Source organism: Symphalangus syndactylus, chromosome 13, assembly GCF_028878055.3.
Source record: "Symphalangus syndactylus isolate Jambi chromosome 13, NHGRI_mSymSyn1-v2.1_pri, whole genome shotgun sequence".
NCBI lineage: Eukaryota > Metazoa > Chordata > Mammalia > Primates > Hylobatidae > Symphalangus > Symphalangus syndactylus.
The window spans coordinates 39,311,283-39,329,708 of NC_072435.2; the positions used below are offsets into that span (position 1 = coordinate 39,311,283).

At 55.2% G+C, this 18,426-nt stretch overlaps 2 protein-coding genes and 1 long non-coding RNA gene across 14 annotated transcripts in view; 2 read left to right on the forward strand and 1 right to left on the reverse strand.

Moving 5' to 3' along the window:
* LOC134732311 (uncharacterized) lies at window positions 1-1,324 on the forward strand. Its single transcript, XR_010115345.1, has 2 exons — window positions 1-179; window positions 343-1,324. It is a non-coding gene; the product is annotated as an uncharacterized lncRNA (long non-coding RNA).
* Window positions 450-13,463, reverse strand: TRMT1 (tRNA methyltransferase 1). 10 transcript variants are annotated; one of them, XM_063616340.1, is made up of 17 exons: window positions 13,334-13,463; window positions 12,827-13,112; window positions 12,678-12,733; window positions 12,307-12,449; window positions 11,960-12,147; window positions 9,569-9,684; window positions 9,378-9,490; window positions 6,226-6,374; window positions 5,983-6,069; window positions 5,837-5,906; window positions 5,618-5,752; window positions 5,449-5,534; window positions 4,145-4,202; window positions 3,968-4,044; window positions 1,030-1,149; window positions 810-939; window positions 450-624 (listed from the first exon to the last, which is right to left on the reverse strand). In XM_063616340.1, the coding sequence occupies exons 2-17, from the start codon at window positions 13,078-13,080 to the stop codon at window positions 478-480; spliced, it is 1,929 nt and encodes a 642-aa protein (XP_063472410.1). In that variant the 5' UTR covers window positions 13,081-13,112; window positions 13,334-13,463; the 3' UTR covers window positions 450-477. The 10 variants fall into 10 exon arrangements, with proteins under 10 accessions (XP_063472410.1, XP_055091672.1, XP_063472411.1 ...); XM_055235697.2 differs by having other exon boundaries at window positions 4,145-4,253; XM_063616341.1 differs by having other exon boundaries at window positions 12,827-13,021; window positions 13,334-13,425.
* NACC1 (nucleus accumbens associated 1) overlaps window positions 13,402-18,426 on the forward strand; it is a 25,814-nt gene continuing 20,789 nt past the window's right edge. Inside the window, exons 1-2 of one of the 3 annotated variants that reach the window (XM_055235702.2) lie at window positions 13,402-13,617; window positions 14,677-14,695. In XM_055235702.2, the coding sequence (XP_055091677.1) occupies window positions 13,588-13,617; window positions 14,677-14,695 (49 nt within the window). In that variant the 5' untranslated portion in view covers window positions 13,402-13,587. Of the gene's footprint in view, window positions 13,618-14,676; window positions 14,815-14,939; window positions 15,138-18,426 lie in introns of those variants that run through there. The other 2 variants (XM_055235706.2, XM_055235705.2) reach the window with 2 other exon arrangements.

Below are 18,426 nucleotides of genomic sequence, written 5' to 3' on the forward strand. Positions count from 1 at the left end.
CCTGGTCTGGAGCGGATGCACAGGGCGCCTGGTTCCGGTCCAGCTTCCGCCACTGCGGCCCCTGGAGGGCTGGGCCAAAGAAACCAGGCGGCGAGGAGGCAGCGGCGCGAGGACACGTGGGGGCTACCGGGCAGGAGCGCCCCCCTATGCGCAAGCCCTTGGCCTGGAGCGCGCTGAAGGTGGGAGGGGGAAGAGGGGCAGAACCCCCGCCGGAGCGAGCGCACAGCTGCCGCCCCGTGGCCGCTTCGGGAATCGCAGGCTCCGGCTCTGGGGTGGCTCAGTGACCCTCGCTGCAGAGGGGCCGACTACTGTGCAGATGGTCAGCTCCTACCTCCCATACAGACTCAATACTCCAGTCAAGCAGGGACGAACGATCCCCAGAGGAACAGAGGAACAGATCCCAGTCATGCAGCTGTATGGACCAATACACAAACCACAGGCAATCGGGAGAAGGTGACGTGACATCTCTTTATTGGTTCAGTCTATGCCTGGCCCAGCGGCAGCCCCAGGTCCAGGGGGGCTCTGGTTGGAGGTCTCTGGACAGTCAGGGGCAGCATCAGCAGAAACCCCGGGTGTCGGGGGGCTGTGGGAGTAGCAGCACTGGTCCCCACGTTGACAGGTGCCCTGGTGGGAAGATGGTGGGTGTGAACCCCTGCCCGGAGCTCAGCAGCCCCTGATGGGATCCTTTCCTGGGATGGGAAGCCCACTCCCAAACACTTGCCTGGCCCCAGCTCCCCCAGCTCTCTCCCTGTTGCCCAAAGGGGAGACTCACGTGTCCTGCAGTGGGGGAAAGGGAGGAGGGACCTTACCTCCTTAAACCTCTTGCAAGGAAACGTCTTGAGCCGGGCAGCCCGCTGGGCCGCATCTTCCGGCGGCTCCTTCCGCTTGTTCTGAAGCAGCCTGCGTCTCTCCTCCATAGCTGCGTCGGCCGCCTTGCCCCTGTGCGAGGGGAGGAGTAGGTGGGACCCCATCTGCCCCTTACCCCTTCTTTCCCTGGCTGAGCCCCACCCCCACCCTACCACCACTCACCCCGGCCGGGCACGAGGCCGTGGACCCCAGTTGGCCTCTGGGTTAGCCTGGAAGCGCTTGAGTCCTCGCTGGCGGGAGCTGGGGTTGGCATCTTCCCGGATGGTGAAGTTGGCCTGCAGCCTAGGGAAGCAGGGGTGGGGCGTCAGGGCTGGGGGAAGATGCCACACGAGTGTGTCCCCACTCCCCACAGGGCCTGTCCGCCTCCACCACACAGCATGAGGTGTCTGTTCATGTCAGGATTCTCTCATTCATCTAATAAACATTTTTTTGTTTTTTTTTTGTTTTTGTTCTTTCTTTTTTTGAGACGGAGTCTCGCTCTTTCGCCCAGGCCGGAGTGCAGGGGCGCTATCTCGGCTCACTGCAAGCTCCGCCTCCCAAAGTGCTGGGATTACAGGCATGAGCCACCACACCTGGCCTTTTTCTTTTTCTAATTATTGTTATTATATTTTAAATGGAGTCTCGCTCTGTTGCCCAGGTTGATGTGCAGTGGTGCAATCTTGGCTCACCACAGCCTCCTCCTCCTCCCAGGTTCAAGTGATTCTTGTGCCTCAGCCTCCCAAGTAGCTGGGACTACAGGCATGTGCCACCACACCCAGCTAATTTTTGTATTTTTACATTCTCCTGCCTCAGCCTCCTGAGTAGCTGGGACTACAGGCGCCCACCACCAAGACCGACTAATTGTTTGTATTTTTAGTAGAGACGGGGTTTCACCATGTTAGCCAGGATGGTCTCGATCTCCTGACCTCGTGATCCGCCTGCCTCGGCCTTCCAAAGTGCTGGGATTACAAGTGTGAGCAACCGCGCCCGGCCACATTTTTGTTTTTTTTAAAGAGATGGGGTCTCGGCCAGGCACGGTGGCTCATGCCTGTAAATCCCAGCACTTTGGGAGGCCGAGGCGGGTGGATCACCTGAGGTAAGGAGTTCGAGACCAGCCTGGCCAACATGGTGAAACCCCATCTCCACTAAAAATACAAAAATTAGCCAGGCGTGGTGCCAGGTGCCTGTGATACCAGCTACTCGGGACGCTGAGGCAGGAGAATCGCTTGAACCTGGGAGGCGGAGGTTGCAGTGAGCTGAAATCGCAGCACTGCACTCCAGCCTGGGCAAGAGAGTGAACCTCTGTCTAAAAAAAACAAAATAAAGATATAGGGTCTCGGCCGGGCGCGGTGGCTCATGCTTGTAATCCCAGCACTTTGGGAGGCCGAGGTGGGCGGATCACGAGGTCAGGAGATCGAGACCACGGTGAAACCCCGCCTCTACTAAAAATACAAAACAATTAGCCGGGCGTGGTGGCGGGCGCCTGTAGTCCCAGCTACTCGGAGAGGCTGAGGCAGGAGAATGGTGTGAACCTGGGAGGCGGAGCTTGCAGTGAGCCGAGATTGCGCCACTGCACCCCAGCCTGGGCGATAGAGCGAGACTCCGTCTCAAAAAAAAAAAAAAAAAAGATATAGGGTCTCACTCTGCTGCCCAGGCTGGAGTGCAGTGGTGTGATCGCCATCAAAGCTGCAGTCTGGAACTCCTGGGCTCGAGCAATCCTCCTGCCTCAGCCTCAAGCTCCTGAGTAGCTGGGGCGACAGGCAGGTACCACCATGCCCAGCTAATTTTTTTAGTTTTCTGGTAGAGATGGAGTCTTACTGTGTTGCCCAGGCTGGTTTCAAACTCCTGGGCTCAAGCGATCTTCCCGCTTTGGCCCCCAAAGCACTGGGATTATAGGAATGAGCCACCATGCCTGGCCCTAATAAACATTTTTATTTAACGACTGTGTGCCTGAATTGTTCTCAGTGCTGGGAATAGACAGTGAACAAAATGGACAAAAAGTTACCCCTGGTATGCTATTAATGCTAATTTTGTTTTTTGGTTTTTTTTTGTGACGGAGTCTCACACTGTCGCCCGGGCTGGAGTGCAGTGGGTGCAATCTCGGCTCACTACAAACTCTGCCTCAGGTTCAAGCGATTCACCTGCCTCAGCCTCCCGAGTAGCTAGGACTACAGGCATGTGCCACCACACCTGGTTAATTTTTTTTTGTGTGTATTTTTAGTAGAGACAGGGTTTTGCCATGTTGGCCAGGCTGGTCTTGAACTCCTGACCTCAGGTGATCTGCGTGTCTTGGCCTCCCAAAGTGCTGGGATTATAGGTATGAGCCACTACGCCCAGCCCAGTCAGATTTAATAATTTATTTAAAAAAAAATTTTTTTTTTTTTTGAGATGGAGTCTTGCTCTGTTGCCCAGGCTGGAGTGCAGTGGCGCGATCTCGGCTCACTGCAAACTCTGCCCCCCGGGTTCACGCTATTCTCCTGTCTCAGCCTCCCGAGTAGCTGGGACTACAGGCGCCCGCCACCATGCCCGGATAATTTTTTTTTTTTTTTTTTTTTTGTATTTTTAGTAGAGACGGAGTTTCACTGTGTTAGCCAGGATGGTCTCGATCTCCTGATCTCGTGATCCGCCTGCCTCGGCCTCTCAAAGTGCTGGGACTACAGGCATAAGCCACCGCGCCCAGCTATTTTTTTATTCTTTTTGAGATGGTGTTTCACTCTGTCGCCCAGGCTGGAGTGCAATGGCGTGATCTAGACTCGCTGCAACCTCTGCCTCCCAGGTTCAAGCGACTCTCCTGTCTCAGCCTCCTGAGTAGCTGGGATTACAGGCACCCACCACCACACCATGCCCAGCTAATTTTTGTATTTTTAGTAGAGATGGGGTTTCACCATGTTGGCCAGGCTGGTCTTGAACTCTTGACCTCAGGTGATCCACCTGCCTCAGCCTCCCAAAGTGCTGGGATTACAGGTGTGAGCCACCTACCCAGCCCCAGTCAGCAGATTTTGAATCTCACTTGAAGAATGGGCACGAGTCTGTGTGGGGCAGCATCTGTGTTGTTTGCACACACATGTGCTTCCCATGCCTATGGGCAGCCCTGGCCCCTCCCGCATGTGCTTGCCCCTACCTGGGCTCCACACTGAGAATGCGGAACGCTGGACTAGTCTCTGATAGTCGCTCCCGTTTCACCGGACATTCCTTCTCCTGGGGGCAGAGGTCAGAGGTTAGGGAATACTAGGCCCAAGGGACCTCCAGGTGACTACCACCTGCCCTCCCACTTGCATGAGGTCAGCCCTGCCCTCACCCAGCAACGCATGATGTCCCAGAGGGCGGAGGCAGGGGCATCCGTCTTCACAGCATTCCTACAGGCGTGGGAGAGCGAGACCCGGAAGTCAGCGTGGAGGAGGGCCGACCTGGGGAACAGCAGGGATTATGAGGGAGATGCCGGACCCCTTGACTCCAAAGCCCGAGCTGACCAGTGTAGGTCAGACTACCTTTGGCAAGGGCTCATGGCTACAGAGTTCATTTCTTTTCTTTCTTTTTTTTTTTTTTTGAGATGGAGTCTCGCTCTGTCGCTCAGGCTGGAGTGCAATGGCGCAATCTTGGCTCACCACAGCCTCCGCCTCCTGGGTTTAAGTGATTCTCCTGCCTCAGCCTCCCGAGTAGTTGGGACTATAGGCATGTGCCACCACGCCCAGCTAATTTTTGTATTTTTAGTAGAGACAGGGTTTCACCATGTTGGCCGGGCATGTCTGGAACTCCTGGCCTCAAGTGATTCGCCCGCCCCAGCCTCCCAAAGTGCTGGGATTACAGGCATGAGCCACCACACCTGGCCTTTTTCTTTTTCTGATTATTATTATTATATTTTAAATGGAGTCTCGCTCTGTTGCCCAGGTTGATGTGCAGTGGTGCAATCTTGGCTCACCACAGCCTCCTCCTCCTCCCAGGTTCAAGTGAGTCTTGTGCCTCAGCCTCCCAAGTAGCTGGGACTATAGGCATGTGCCACCACACCCGGCTAATTTTTGTATTTTTAGTAGAGACAGGGTTTAACCATTTTGACCACGCTGGTCTTGAACTCCTGACCTCAAGTGATCTGCCTGCCTCAGCCTCCCAAAGTGCTGGGAATATAGGCATGAGCCAATAAGCCTGGCCTAATTTTTTTTTTTTTAAAGAGACAGGTTCTCATTTTGTCACCCAGGCTGGAGTGGCATGATCATAGCTCACTTTAGCATCAAACTCCTGGCCCAAACGATCCTCCCACTTCAGCCTCCTGAGTAGTCAGGACTATAGGCATGTATCACCATACCAGGCGTGTGTGTGTGTGTGTGTGTGTGTATACATACGTTATGTATGTGTGTGTATATGTGTGTGTGTGTATATATATATTTATTTATTTAATTTGTTAGAGATAGGGTCTTATTACGTTGCCCAGGTTGGCCTCAAGTGATCTTCTTGCCTCAGCCTCCCAGGGTACTGGGATTACAGGCATGAGACACCGCACGGGGTTCTCCCCACCCCCTCGCAAGTTCTATGCATGAGAATCCCTGGACTTGCCCCAGGCCACCCTGTGGTCAGGGACAGGCTCCTCCCGGCCCCAGGGGCTCTTACCGCAACTGCAGGAGGCTTGGCGTGTTGCAGTGGATGGTGCTGCTCAGCTGGTCCAGGGTGTAGTACAGAGGCACGTCCGGGAGCTCCTGCGATGGGGGACAGGATGGGCATGAGTGGAGATGGGCAGGCACAGGTGGAGCCCCCTTCCCCGTCACAGCCCGGCCCTCACCTCAGTGATGACGCTCAGGACCCCCCGGATCCGCTCTGAGGTGTGGAAGCGGCCGGGGTTGGTGCTCACAGCCTCCAGGACACGGCCCACAAAATCCAGGTCATGGATGGGCTCTGCCCACACGGGACCACCAAGCTGGGGGCGCACCAGGGACAGGTGAGCAGGGACCATGACCTTCGAGACCCTCTTGCTCCTTTGCCTCCCCTGGCCTAGCCCTACCTGGTGTCGCTGCCCACAGTGTTCACACTCGGGGGTCATGGGGGGACCACAGGCTGCAGAGAACTTGACCCTAAACAGAGAGGGGCGGTTGGTAGGGAGGGAGGAAAACCCTGGGACGCCCCTTCTCCTCCTTCCTCCCTGCTCACCGGCCGCTGGGGACTCCTGACGCTTTGCCAAGGCGCTGAAGGTGGAAGGTCCCGCAGCCCACACACTGGAACACCAGCGCCTGCTTGCTGTGGGGGGTACCAGTGGCCATGAGTTCCCAGCGTGACCACGACACCCCAACTCCTCCCTTAGACTGGCTCTGTCCCTTAAGAAGCCCCAGATCCCCCAGGGCAAGGTCCCGTCTCCTCTCTCAATCCACCACCACTCTCTGCCCCCGGGCTGACCTGGCTGAGGCCTTGACCTTGGCCTGGCCGGTGAAGACACGGACAAAAACACGCACGTAGAAGTCAGCGCTGATGCTGAGCAGCGGCACCACGAAGCGCTGGTAGCAGTTGGCTCGGAGGTCCAGGCTGTGCAGGACGATTCTCAGGGCCTGGAGGCGGGGGGTGGGTGTCAGCCTCCCCTCCATTATCCACCCACCCCACCAGGAGCCCTATATGGTACTCACAAGTACAGGCTCCAAGCCCACCCCCGAGAGTCCTGGCTGTGGGACCCTTAACAAGTGAGTATCACCTCTCTGTGCCTCAGTTTCTTCATCTGCAAAATCACAACAGTCCCTGTCTGTGGCACTGCTGGGGGCACTAAATGAGTGAGGAAAACATAGATCCAACCTATTCTGATCAGCATGATCAGTGTGCCATGTGGCATGTACTGAGGACCCACGTTCCAGCCCCCAAGGGCTCTGTGGGCAGGAAGTGGGGATACTAGGTGCTGTAGAACTGCCGGGGCCTGGGCCTGGCGCGGTGGCTCACGCCTGTAATCCCAGCACTTTGGGAGGCTAAGGCGGGTGGATCACCTGAGGTCAGGAGTTTGAGACCAGCCTGGCTAACAGGACAAAACCCCCGTCTCTACTAAAAATACAAAAAATTAGCTGGGTATGGTGGTGGGTGCCTGTAATCCCAGCTACTCGGGAGGCCGAGGCAGAAGAATCACTTGAACCTGGGAGGCGAAGGTTGCAGTGAACCGAGATCTCGCCACTGCACTCCAGCCTGGGCAACAAGAGTGAAACTCCATCTCAAAAAAGAAAAAAAAGAAAAACAGCCAGGGCTAGGCTGGGCGCGGTGGCTCACGCTTGTAATCCCAGAACTTTGGGAGGCCGAGGCGGGCGGATCACGAGGTCAGGAGATTGAGACCACGGTGAAACCCCGTCTCTACTAAAAATACAAAAAATTAGCCGGGCGTGGTGGCGGGCGCCTGTAGTCCCAGCTACTCGGAGAGGCTGAGGCAGGAGAATGGCCTGAACCCAGGAGGCTGAGCTTGCAGTGAGCCGAGATTGCGCCACTGCACTCCAGCCTGGGTGACAGAGCAAGACTCCGTCTCAAAAAAAAAAAAAAAAGAAAAACAGCCAGGGCTTTCTTGCTAGTGTGAGACTCTGATATGGGAAAGGAGTCAGCATTTCCCAGGCTGACTTCATGACAGAACCCTCACTATGAAAGCTCACAATAACTTTGAACTCCTAGGCTCAAGTGATCCTCCTGCCTCAGCCTCCAGAGTAGCTGGGACCACAGGCATCCACCACCACACCTAGGTAATTTTTAGGGTTTTTTTGTAGAGATGGGGTCCTCACTATGTTGCCCAGGTTCCTAACCTCAAGTGATCCCCCCACCTTGGCCTCCGAAAGTGCTAGGATTACAGGCATGAGCTGCTGCACTTTGCCACTCAGCCTTCTTGAATCCTGATCAGACACTCAATAGGGTCAAACCATTTTTTTTTTTTTTTTTGAGACAGAGTTTTGCTCTTGTTGCCCAGGCTGGAGTGCAATGGCGCCATCTCAGCTCACTGCAACCTCTACCTCCTGGGTTCAATCGATTCTCCTGCCTCAGCCTCCCAAGTAGCCGGGATTACAGGCACCCGCCACCACGCCCAGCTAATTTTTTTTTTTTCATATTTTTAGTAGAGACGGGGTTTCACTATGTTGGCCAGGCTGCTCTTGAACACCTGACCTCAGGTGATCCACCCACCTCGGCCTCCCAGAGTGCTGGGATTACAGGCGTGAGCCACTGCGCCCGGCCTATTTTTTTTTCTTTTTTTGAAACAGAGTCTCGCTCTGTCGCCCAGGCTGGAGTGCAGTGGCAAGGTCTCGGCTCACTGCAAGCTCCGCCTCCTGGGTTCACGCCATTCTCCTGCTTCAGCCTCCTGAGTAGCTGGGACTACAGGTGCCCGCCACCACGTCTGGCTAATTTTTTTGTATTTTTAGTAGAGACGGGGTTTCACCGTGTTAGCCAGGATGGTCTCGATCTCCTGACCTCGTGATCCACCTGCCTCGGCCTCCCAGAGTGCTGGGATTACAGGCATGAGCCACCACACCCAGCCCTTTTTTTTTGAGACAGAGTCTCGCTCTGTTGCCCAGGCTGGAGTGCAGTGGCCAGATCTCAGCTCCCTGCAAGCTCTGCCTTCAGGGTTCACGCCATTCTCCTGCCTCAGCCTCCCAAACAGCTGGGACTACAGGTGCCCGCTACCACGCCTGGCTAAGTTTTTGTATGTTTAGTGAAGATCGGGTTTCACCGTGTTAGCCAGGATGGTCTTAATCTCCTCACCTCGTGGTCCACCCACCTCGACTTTCCAAAGTGCTGGGATTACAGGCGTAAGCCACCGCGCCCCGCCTATTTTTTTTCTTTTTTGAGACGGGGTCTCCCTCTGTTGCCCAGGCTGGCGTGCAGTGGAGTGATCTTGGCTCACTGCAACCTCCGCCTCCTGGGTTCAAGTGATTCTCCTGCCTCAGCCTCCTGAGTAGCCGGGATTACAGGTACCTGCCACCATGCCTAGCTAATTTTTGTATTTTTAGTAGAGATAGGGTTTTACCATGTTGGCCAGCTGGTCTCAAAGTCCTGACCTCAGGTCATCCACCTGCCTAGGCCTCCCAAAGTGCTGGGATTACAGGTGTGAGCCACTGCGCCCGGCCTTCAGACCATCGTTGTGCCCATTTTACAGATGCAAAAAAACCCGAGGACCAGAAAGGTGAAGTCACTTGCCCAGAGCCACCAGCAAAGCTAGGATTTAAACCCAGTCCTAAGGGTGGTCGGTTAGCTCAGTTGCTGAGAGAGTGTGGTGCTGATAAACCCAGTCCTGGAAAAACCACCTTTAAAAAAAAATTTTTTTTTTGAAAAGTTGTTTTAATACAGAAAAGTAAAATAATGTGGCCATGCACTCCTATCCTGGCCAAAGCCACTGTCCCCAAATGACCATGACTATCAGCCATGCTCTTAGGAACTATGTGGGTTGAAGACACGCCTGTCGTTAACAGCCTGGGATGCATCTGGCCATCAGCCTGGAGGAAGCTGAGCAGGTCTGAGGAGGGGGAAAGTGTATTGGGTAAGGGACTCAGACAACCACCTGTCCCCCGGTCTCCCTGGCTGGCTGGCAGAGGGCCCCTCACCATCTCGTGGCAGGCCCGGCTCTTGAGGGCCATGGCCCCGTACTTGCTGTAGCATGTCTCCCCGTTGTTTCCCGCCAACACCGCCACGTCCGTGCAGGTCACACACAGCAACCCTGCAGAGAGGGGCTGGGCAGTGAGAACCCTCCAACACCCCAGGCCCTGCTCCTACCCCAGTGCCATCCCCGCCTCACCTCCTTCACTCACAGCCTGCACAGCTGCATCCAGGAAGGGGGCTGGGCTGCCATAGGGGTCCAGATCAATGACGTCAAACCTCTCCGACACCCTCTGGTGCTGGTACATCAGCATCCTGGTGCAAAGAGGGCCAGGTCCTCAGCCTCCCGCGCCAGATACCTTCTCTGTCCCCTACACATATTAACTCCTATAGCACGGTGGTTTGGGTCTGAACTCCGGGGCCAGATTCCCAAGTTCAAGTCCTGGCTCAGTCATTTATTTATTTATTTATTTTAGAGTCAGAGTTTTGCTCTGTTAGCCAGCTGGAGTGCAGTGTCGTGATCTCGGCTCCCTGCAACCTCCGCCTCCCCAGTTCAAGCAATTCTTGTGCCTCAGCCTCCCGAGTAGCTGGGACTACAGACATGTGCCACTAGACCCGGCTAATTTTTGTATTTTTAGTAGAGACGGGGTTTCAACATGTTGGCCAGGCTGGTCTCAAACTCCTGACCTCAGGTGATCCATCCACCTCGGCCTCCCAAAGTGCTGAGATTACAAGTGTGAGTCACTGCACCTGGCCTTAGTCATTTATTAAACTGCACAATTTTCCGACTTAGGAAAAGCACCATGTGGAACTCAGTCCACACATCTAAAACAACAACAATACTGATATAAGACGTATCTGCCTGACACCATTTCAAGCAGTTTGTAGATGTATTAACACATTTTTTTTTCCTTTCTTTGGAGACAGAGTCTTGCTCTGTCACCCAGGCTGGAGTGCAGTGGCGGGATCTCTGCTCACTGCAACTTCCACTTCCTGGGTTCAAGCAATTCTCCTGCCTCAGCCTCCCAAGTAGCTGGGATTACAGGCACGTGCCACCACGCCTGGCTAATTTTTATATTTTTAGTAGAGATGGGGTTTTACCATGTTGGCCAGGCTGGTCTCGAACTCCTGACCTCAAGTGATCCGCCCACCTCGGCCTTCCAAAGTGCTGGGATTACAGGGGTGAGCCACTGTGTCTGACCGCATTTTAAAATTTTTGTAGAGACAGGGATTTCACTGTGTTGCCTAGGCTGGTCTTGAAATCCTGGCCTCAAGCGATCCTCCTGCCTTGGCCTCTCAAAATGCTCAATTACAGGCATGAGTCACCATGCCCAGCTAATTACTTTTCATTGTCTGTGATTACTATTTGGATTCTAGTAAGTTCAGAAAAGTAAAAACTTTTTTCTCTGTAAAAGGTCAGAAGGTATTTTAGGCTGTGTGAGTCATATGTGGTCCCTACTGCATATTCTTCTTTTTTAACCTTTAAAAATGTAAAAAACATTCTTGGGTTGTGGGCCATTGATAAACTGGCTAGGCCGGGCGCAGTGGCTCACGTCTGTAATTCCAGCACTTTGGAAGGCCGAGGCGGGCAGATCACTTGAGGTCAGGAGTTTGAGACTAGCCTGGCCAACATGGCAAAACCCTGTCTCTACTAAAAATGTAACAATTAGCCTGGCATAGCCGGGCGTGGTGGCTCATGCCTGTAATCCCAGCCCTTTGGGAGGCCGAGGCGGGCAGATCACGAGGTCAGGAGATCGAGACCATCCTGGCCACCATGGTGAAACCCCATCTCTACTATAAATACAAAAATCAGGCGGGTGTGGTAGTAGATGTCTGTAGTCCCAGCTACTCAGTCAGGAGGCTGAGGCAGGAGAATCACTTGAACCTGGGAGGTGGAGGTTGCAGTGAGCCAAGATCACGCTAGTGCACTCTAGCCTGGGCAACAGAGCGAGACTCCATCTCAAAAAAATAAATAAATAAATAAAAAGTAAAAATTAGCCAGACGTGGTGGCACGTGCCTGTAATCCCAGCTACTTGGGAGGCTGAGGCAGGGGAATCGCTTGAACCTGGGAGGCGGAGGTTGCAAGGAGGTGAGATCGCACCACTGCACTCCAGCCTGGGCAACAAGGGTGAGACTACATCTCAAAAAACAAACAAACAAACAAACAAACAAACAAAAAAACAGGCTGTGAGCCCCACAGGCTATAGTTTGCCAACTCTTGCGAAGGTCACCAATTTTGCCTGTTTTGTTTCCTGATGCATTTCCAGCTCTGAAAATGGTGCCTGACACATAGCAGGCACGGGATATACTATGGCTCATTTGAATGAATAAAAGGAGTATAAGAAGTTAAAACAGAGACCAGGATGCTACTTATTTCTGGCACAGAGTATGGATCATACAATAATTATCTATTACTTACTCATCACAGCAACCCCTGTAAAACTAATTTTCTCACTTGACAGATAAGGAAACTGGGGCTCAAAGAGGCTAAGTCACTCACTCAAGGTCATAGAGTGAGAATATGACAGAGCCAGAATTTGACCCCAGGCAGGCTTGTCCCAGAGCTAGGCTGTGATGCCCAGAACCTACCGGGCATCTGCTTGGCTCGGCTGTACCAGGTGGGCCACGTCATTGAGCTGGACATTCTGGCGTATGAGATCCACAGCCCGGGCGGAGGCATCGTTTGCAACCACAGATCTGAGCCCAGGCACCTCTAGGGCAAATCGAATGGAACGTAGGCCTGAAGCTGCCAGGCCTTCCAGCACATGCAGGCCTTCCTGTTGGAGTAAGCAGAAAACCTCTCTCACATCTCCATCTCTATCCTCTTCTGGGCCCCAAGGAGCCCCCACCACCCACCTCCTATAGCTCTCTCCCTCCAGGAGCCCCCTGTCTCCCGCTAAATTCCAGGGCGGCCAGCTCGTATGCTCAGGCCCCACCTCACAGATCTCCCCGACGGCCGCTATGCGAGGTTGGTCTCCTGAGGCCCGGTTTTCACTCTCTTTCAGCTCAACCTTTTCCTCCTCTTGCTCCGACAAGTCCACAACCACTTTTTGCGTGTCCTTCTCTCCTGGCACCTTGACTGCAGCCACCCAGAGGCACAAGTCAGAGAATAACAAAGTCCCTTCTGAGAAACCTCCCTTTAATCTCCAAAATATCGTCCCTGAAATCCCTGGGAAAAGGCTGAAGGAGCAGAACCCAGGGCCTGCTATGTGGCTGAAGCCTCTCTGGATTTGGGCGGCAGAAGAGACCAGGCAGGGAGATAGACTCGTGTGACCCCCGCCCACCAGAAGCCTGGACCTCCACTCACTCTGGATTCCTTTGGCCCCAAGCTGAATGCGAGCAAACTCGGTGATCACAGCACATCTGGTGGGAGACAGAGGACTAGCTCATACCCCGCCCCCGCCATCCACACTGACCCACTAGCCGATGCCAGGCTAACCTCTGACCCCTGCTCACGTCAGGTCTCGATTGAATTCCTGCACCGGGTTATAAAAGACCTCGTTGGCGCTGGGAAAGGCGATTTTGGCAGCCCCCTCGGTGACTGTCGTCTCCTGGACTTCACGTGGGCGTTCTTTTCCGTAGGGCCCGGTGCCGTTCTCCATCGCTGCTGGATTCGGCAGCCCTGGGGACTGCCACTCGAAAAACTGGACTCTACAGAGCACACGGGCGCGGCGGAAAGTGAGGCTTAGCCACATGGACGATCCTTGCATGAGACATCCGCTGGCGCCTCTGCCTGCCAAGCCTGGTTCGGGTGGCGGGGAAGGGCATAGAGAGGGTCAAAGAGCCGCATTCTGGGCCCGGGGCTGTCCTACGTATCTATGAGGTGGGGACTAGGAAGACCTGCGGCCTCGGTAAGCTGATATCCCCTCGTTTTGGGGATGACTGGTCCCTGTGGAGCCGATGCCCTCGTGCAGGCCCGCCCCGAGTCCGAATCTCTCCCCGCGCTGCCCAGCCCCTCCTCACCCGCTCTCGTAGCCACAGAAAACCGAATTAGTCAAGGTGCACGTTTCCCGAATTTGGACTTGGGCGCCGCCATATTGGCACAGTGGGTGGGCGAGTCACATGATAGTGGTTGGCCAGTCAATGAGGAAACGTACGGTTGGCGGCCGGGATCAAAATGAACGCCATAAAGGAAGCGCGCTGATCGTGCTGTTCCGGGGGGTTTTAATCACAGTGGATCCCCTGGGAGAGGACACGTCACTAGTCCCATTTCACAGATGAGGAAGTTGTGGCTCAGAAAAGGGGCGGTAAGCGGAGAAACCCAACACTTATTGGTCCTCTTCTGTGTTCTGGGTGCTATATACACATTCTTTCAGAGCACCTTGCAGGAATAACTCAGGCTCTGGAGTTGGATTTACCGGGTTTGAATCTCAGTCCCATCACATGCTCTGGGCAGGTTACTCCCGGGGCTTCACTTTTCTTACCTATTAAATAAGAATCGTGGTTTCTCAGATAGAGCAAAGATTAAATGACAGATTCCTGGAAAGCGTGCAAAGAGCCACTCTAACATTGTAAGCGCTCGGTAAAGTTCTAACCAGTGTATGAAGGCAGGACAGCGAAGTGGTCCCGGCTACCTGGGTTCCAGTCTCAGCTCGCCCTGCGACTTGTTAACTCTGAACTTAAGTTACCGCTTTTGCAAAATGGGCAGAACTTTTTTACCATTTGTTACTGGGTTGTAGTGAGAAGTAAACGAGTTAGTGCAGGTAAAATGCTAACAGAACCTGGCATCCGGTAAGCATCATAAAAGTCTTAGCTCTTATTGTCGCTTTTGAGCCTGTGTTTAAATCCTGGCACCCGCCATCACTTCCTTGCTATGTGATGATCTTCACCAGCTTTCTTCATTTCTCTGTGCCTCCTTTTCTTCTTTCTTTCTTTTTTTTTTTTTTTTTTTTTTGAGACGGAGCCTCGCCCAGGCTGGAGTGCAGTGGCATGATCTCGGCTCACTGCAACCACCGCCTCCCGGGTGCAAGCGATTCTCCTGCCTCAGTCTCCCGAGTAGCTGGGATTACAAGCGCATGCCATCACGCCCGGCTAATTTTTGTATTTTTAGTAGAGACAGAGTTTCACCATATTGGCCAGGCTGGTTTCGAACTCCTGACCTCAGGCGATCCACCCACCTCGGTCTCCCAAAGTGCTGGGATTACAGGCGTGAGCCACCGCGCCCAGCTGCCTTTATTTTCTATAGTGTGTCTGTAACAGTTCCCACTAAAAAATGTTAGTGTAGTTTAAACGAGCTAATTCCCATAAAGAATGTAACACAGTGCCTGCCACAATAAACAGCCGTCATTATTGTTTTTGTTTTACAGGAAACTAAAGTTCGGAAAGGTAGAGCGACTTGCCCAAGGTCGCGGGACTAGAAGGTGGCGGGGTCGGGATTCGAACCATCGAGCTCAGCCGACGTACTGGCGAGGATCCCCCAGGGGCATAGAGAGGAGACGGAGCCGGTTAGAAGGGGCGCGCTCGGAGCTCGGCTGGCCTCGCCTGGAGGGCGGGGCCTGAGGGCGGTGCGCGGGCGGGGCCGGGGCCGCTCCTCCCTGGCCTGGCTGCGGCGGCGGCGCGGCTTGCGCTCGCTCGGCGCTCGGCTGGGGCGGCCTGGCCCACAATGAATGGCCGCCGCGGCTGCCGCTGCTGCTGAGGCGGAGGCCGCGGAGGCCGCGGAGGCGGAGGCCGAGGCCCCGGCGCAGCGGGGCGCGCCCCGGGCCCAGGCCCGGCCCCAGCCGCCGCTGCGGAGCCCGCCGGGACCCCCCGGAGCGCGGCCACGGCGCAGGTGAGGCGGCCCCCGTCAGGCCCGGTTCCGGCCTCCTCCAGCCGGGGCGGCCCGAGGGCTGAGTGGGGAGGGCCTGGGTGCTTTCTCTGACCGAGGAGGAGCCGGGCCCGCAGCCTGCCCCGTGCCCGGGCAGGCGAGTGTGTGGAGGCCGAGCTACCGCGGGCGGCCTTGAGCGTCCAGCTCGAGCCTCGGGGCTTGGGGGCGGCAGGATCGTACCTGGACCGCTCCCCCAGCTCCCAGCGAGGGAGGGGGCCAGGTCGGGCCGGGGCAGGTACCAGGGATCCGGGCAAGTTGGAGGGTCCGAGGCGGAAAAGTGAGGAGGCTCCCTTGGATGCCGGAGGGGGAGGGGGAGGAGGAGTCGGGCTCCGGCCAGGCCGAGTGGGGGAGGAGAGGAGAGCGGCGCGGCCGGAGGGGGGCGGGGAGGGGCCGGGCCTGCAGGTACCGCCTGGGCGCTGGAGGAGGTGGGTGGGTCAAGTTACAGGCCTGGGGGCGGCTGAGGAGAAGCCCAGGAAGTGGGGCACGGTGGGTGTGGGCGGAGTTAGTTCGGGTTGGGGCGGATAGGAGATCCCAGAGATGTTTTCCGGGGGTCACTTGAGGTCAGGACTCAGATGTGGGGAGGGGGAGGCTAGATGTGGGGGCGATCAGGTAAGGTGAGGGACTGCTGTAGGAGTTTTGGGAGTCGAGAGAGCAGAGCCTTTGGGCTAGGCTAGGGGGGATGTGGGGGCAGGTCAGGAAAAGCTGGTGTGACCAGAAGGTATATACTAAGATGCGCCCCCCACCGCCCCCAACTCCAAGTGTTCAGGGTCACATCCAAGGGGTTCCCTCTTTCTCACACCTCATCCCTGAAGCCTCTAGAGTCCTGACCTTACCCCTTGGGCAAGCCTCTGCCAACTATTCAAAGGCGCTGGCCAGTGGGTGTTTGTGTGGGCAGCTGGAGACAGTCTGGAACACCTAGCTTAGGCATCTTGTTGATCACAAGGTGGCCCTCGCCCACCCCCACCTTATATATCTACGGGGAGGCAGCCCAGTAGACGTTACCTGGGTATTTTAGGATCCTGCATTCTTTCTCTACCTTTTGTGGCCAGAAGCTGGTGGTTCAAGCCTAGTGAATGGGACCTCACAGCAACCATCATATATATTAGTCCCATGGCCTCCCAGGCACCAACTCCTTGAGCCTGAGTTCTGTGTGCCACCTCCCTGGGGGTGAAGAATTAAAGGGGGTGAGCATGTAAAACTCTTGATGGTGGTTTGGAGGCTCCCGATGGGGTGAAGGCAGGGCACAGAGAAGAGTTAAGGGGATCAAATCAGGCACTCACACCCTGGCCCAGGGATCTACCTCTGGGGCGCTCGTCCTGGGCCAGGCCCTGTGCCGACCTCACTGGTCGGATGAGCTCATTGATGGCTCACCACCACCGGGTCAACTTAGGCCTTCTCTGTGGTCCAGACGAGGAAGCTGAGGCTCGGGGTGGTGTGGCTTGTCTCAGGTCACATGAGCAGACAGTGGCTGAACTGGGATTGTCTGACCCTCAGCCCAAATCCATAGTCACTCAAGTGACCTTCCAGGAGGTTGACTGAAGGAGCTCCTCGTTCTGGATTCCCTGGCAGGCATTCTCCTCCGTCCAGGCCTTCCCTTCTGCCCACCCCGAGGGATGGGTTAATCCCCTTTGGGACAGACTGAGTTTCCATGGTGTCCCCGGGGAATGGAACAGTGGAGGTATCTTTCTCAGAGGACTGGTCACCCCTTCTTCCACATTTCCCTCCTGGGAGCCAAGAGGTCAGGAGTCATGGAGCTGTGGGCTGGCCGTGGGAAGCTGAAGAGGCCTGGCACCACCAGGGCTGGACTTGACTTTGCTTGCCTAGACTGTTTTTGCCCCACTTTGGCCCCCAGTTGGATAGCAGCAGCTTTTGTTCCTTTCTGGGCTAATTGCAAGGCTGTTACCAGGGTGTCCTTGGGACTTTGATTTGGGATCCTCAGCACCTGAGGCAGGAGCCACAAACTGCTGGGTCAAGTGGTGTCAGCCAGTTCTTCTGGGTTTAATGATGGGTTGTCACCCTAATTCTCCCCAGTCTCCCTATAGTTCCCAGGACACCCTCCAACCTGGGCCCTGCCCTTCTTGCCTGTCTGGCCAGCCACTTGGTTCTAGGAGGAGTAGGAACTGGGCCAGCAGCCCCGCAAAAAGAGACTGAACCATCCTTCCTGGCTGGTTGGGCCAGGATTGCTGCAGGTCTGCTTCAGCACAGACTGGGTCCTGCTGGACCTAAGCTGGGTTGGGTACCAGGGATAGGGGGTTGGGGGTACCATCCAGTCACTTAGCTGAGACTGTTGGGAGTTGGCCCTGGTAGGTGGGGGACAGGCAGTGCCTTGGGCAGCTCTGGTTTGTGCCTAGAGCTGGAGGAGAAGGCACCAGTAATAACTGCTTTTCGGTGAGAACTTAGCATGCACAGACTCTGTGGGGGCAAGTGCAACAAGTAGGCAGCCCATTGAGACAGTTTTATTTCACTGCTGGGTGCCGACTCCCCACTGGGGGCTGGGGAAGCATCCCGGAGTAACAGATCCGGAGCAGCTAGCTCTCAAGCGACCAAACTTTCACAAGCAAAGGATCAAGATAATTTCACATACCTCTGTGTTTACAAAGATGATGTAGCAAAGTGAAGTCATCGTGAGCCATGAGGGGATGGGGAGGTTTCGATGGGTGGCCGGAAGTATTCCGGGAGAGCTAAGATCTGAATAATAATATTAGCTAAGGGGTGGGTGGTGCTGGGGCGCAGGGAGGGATCAGTGTTCTAGGCTCAGGGGACAGCACATTCACAGCTTTTCTTGAGTATGTACTAGTCTTCTTCTGAGTGCTCTAAACATTTTGTCTTCGTGAGGGAAGGAGTGGGGGGATGACCCTACTGTGGAGACAGAGACTCTTAGTACCATTCACAAGAAAGTGAAGCCCTGTCTCTGGGTCTCTTGGATCTGCCCATCACCCCCAGATGGAAGTTCAGAACCCCTTGGCCTGTATCCAGGGTATTTAAAAAATCTGGCCTCCTGGCCGGGCAGCAGGGAGCCCCAGCAGGTTCTTGAGCTGGGCTTTGAGGAGATGTGAGTTTTGGTCAGCCTTACAGGATCTATTGAAGGAGTCTGCCTGGAGGCCCTGGGGTTTGGAGAGAGTTGGGGGTTGGCCCAACATTGTCTGACCCTAGATTTCATCAATGTCATTGCCAGAGCCTGTGTGGAGAGAGGGATCCCGTCAGGCTTGGTGGGGCACCGAGGCTGGAAAACATGAGTCAGTGTTCATGCCAC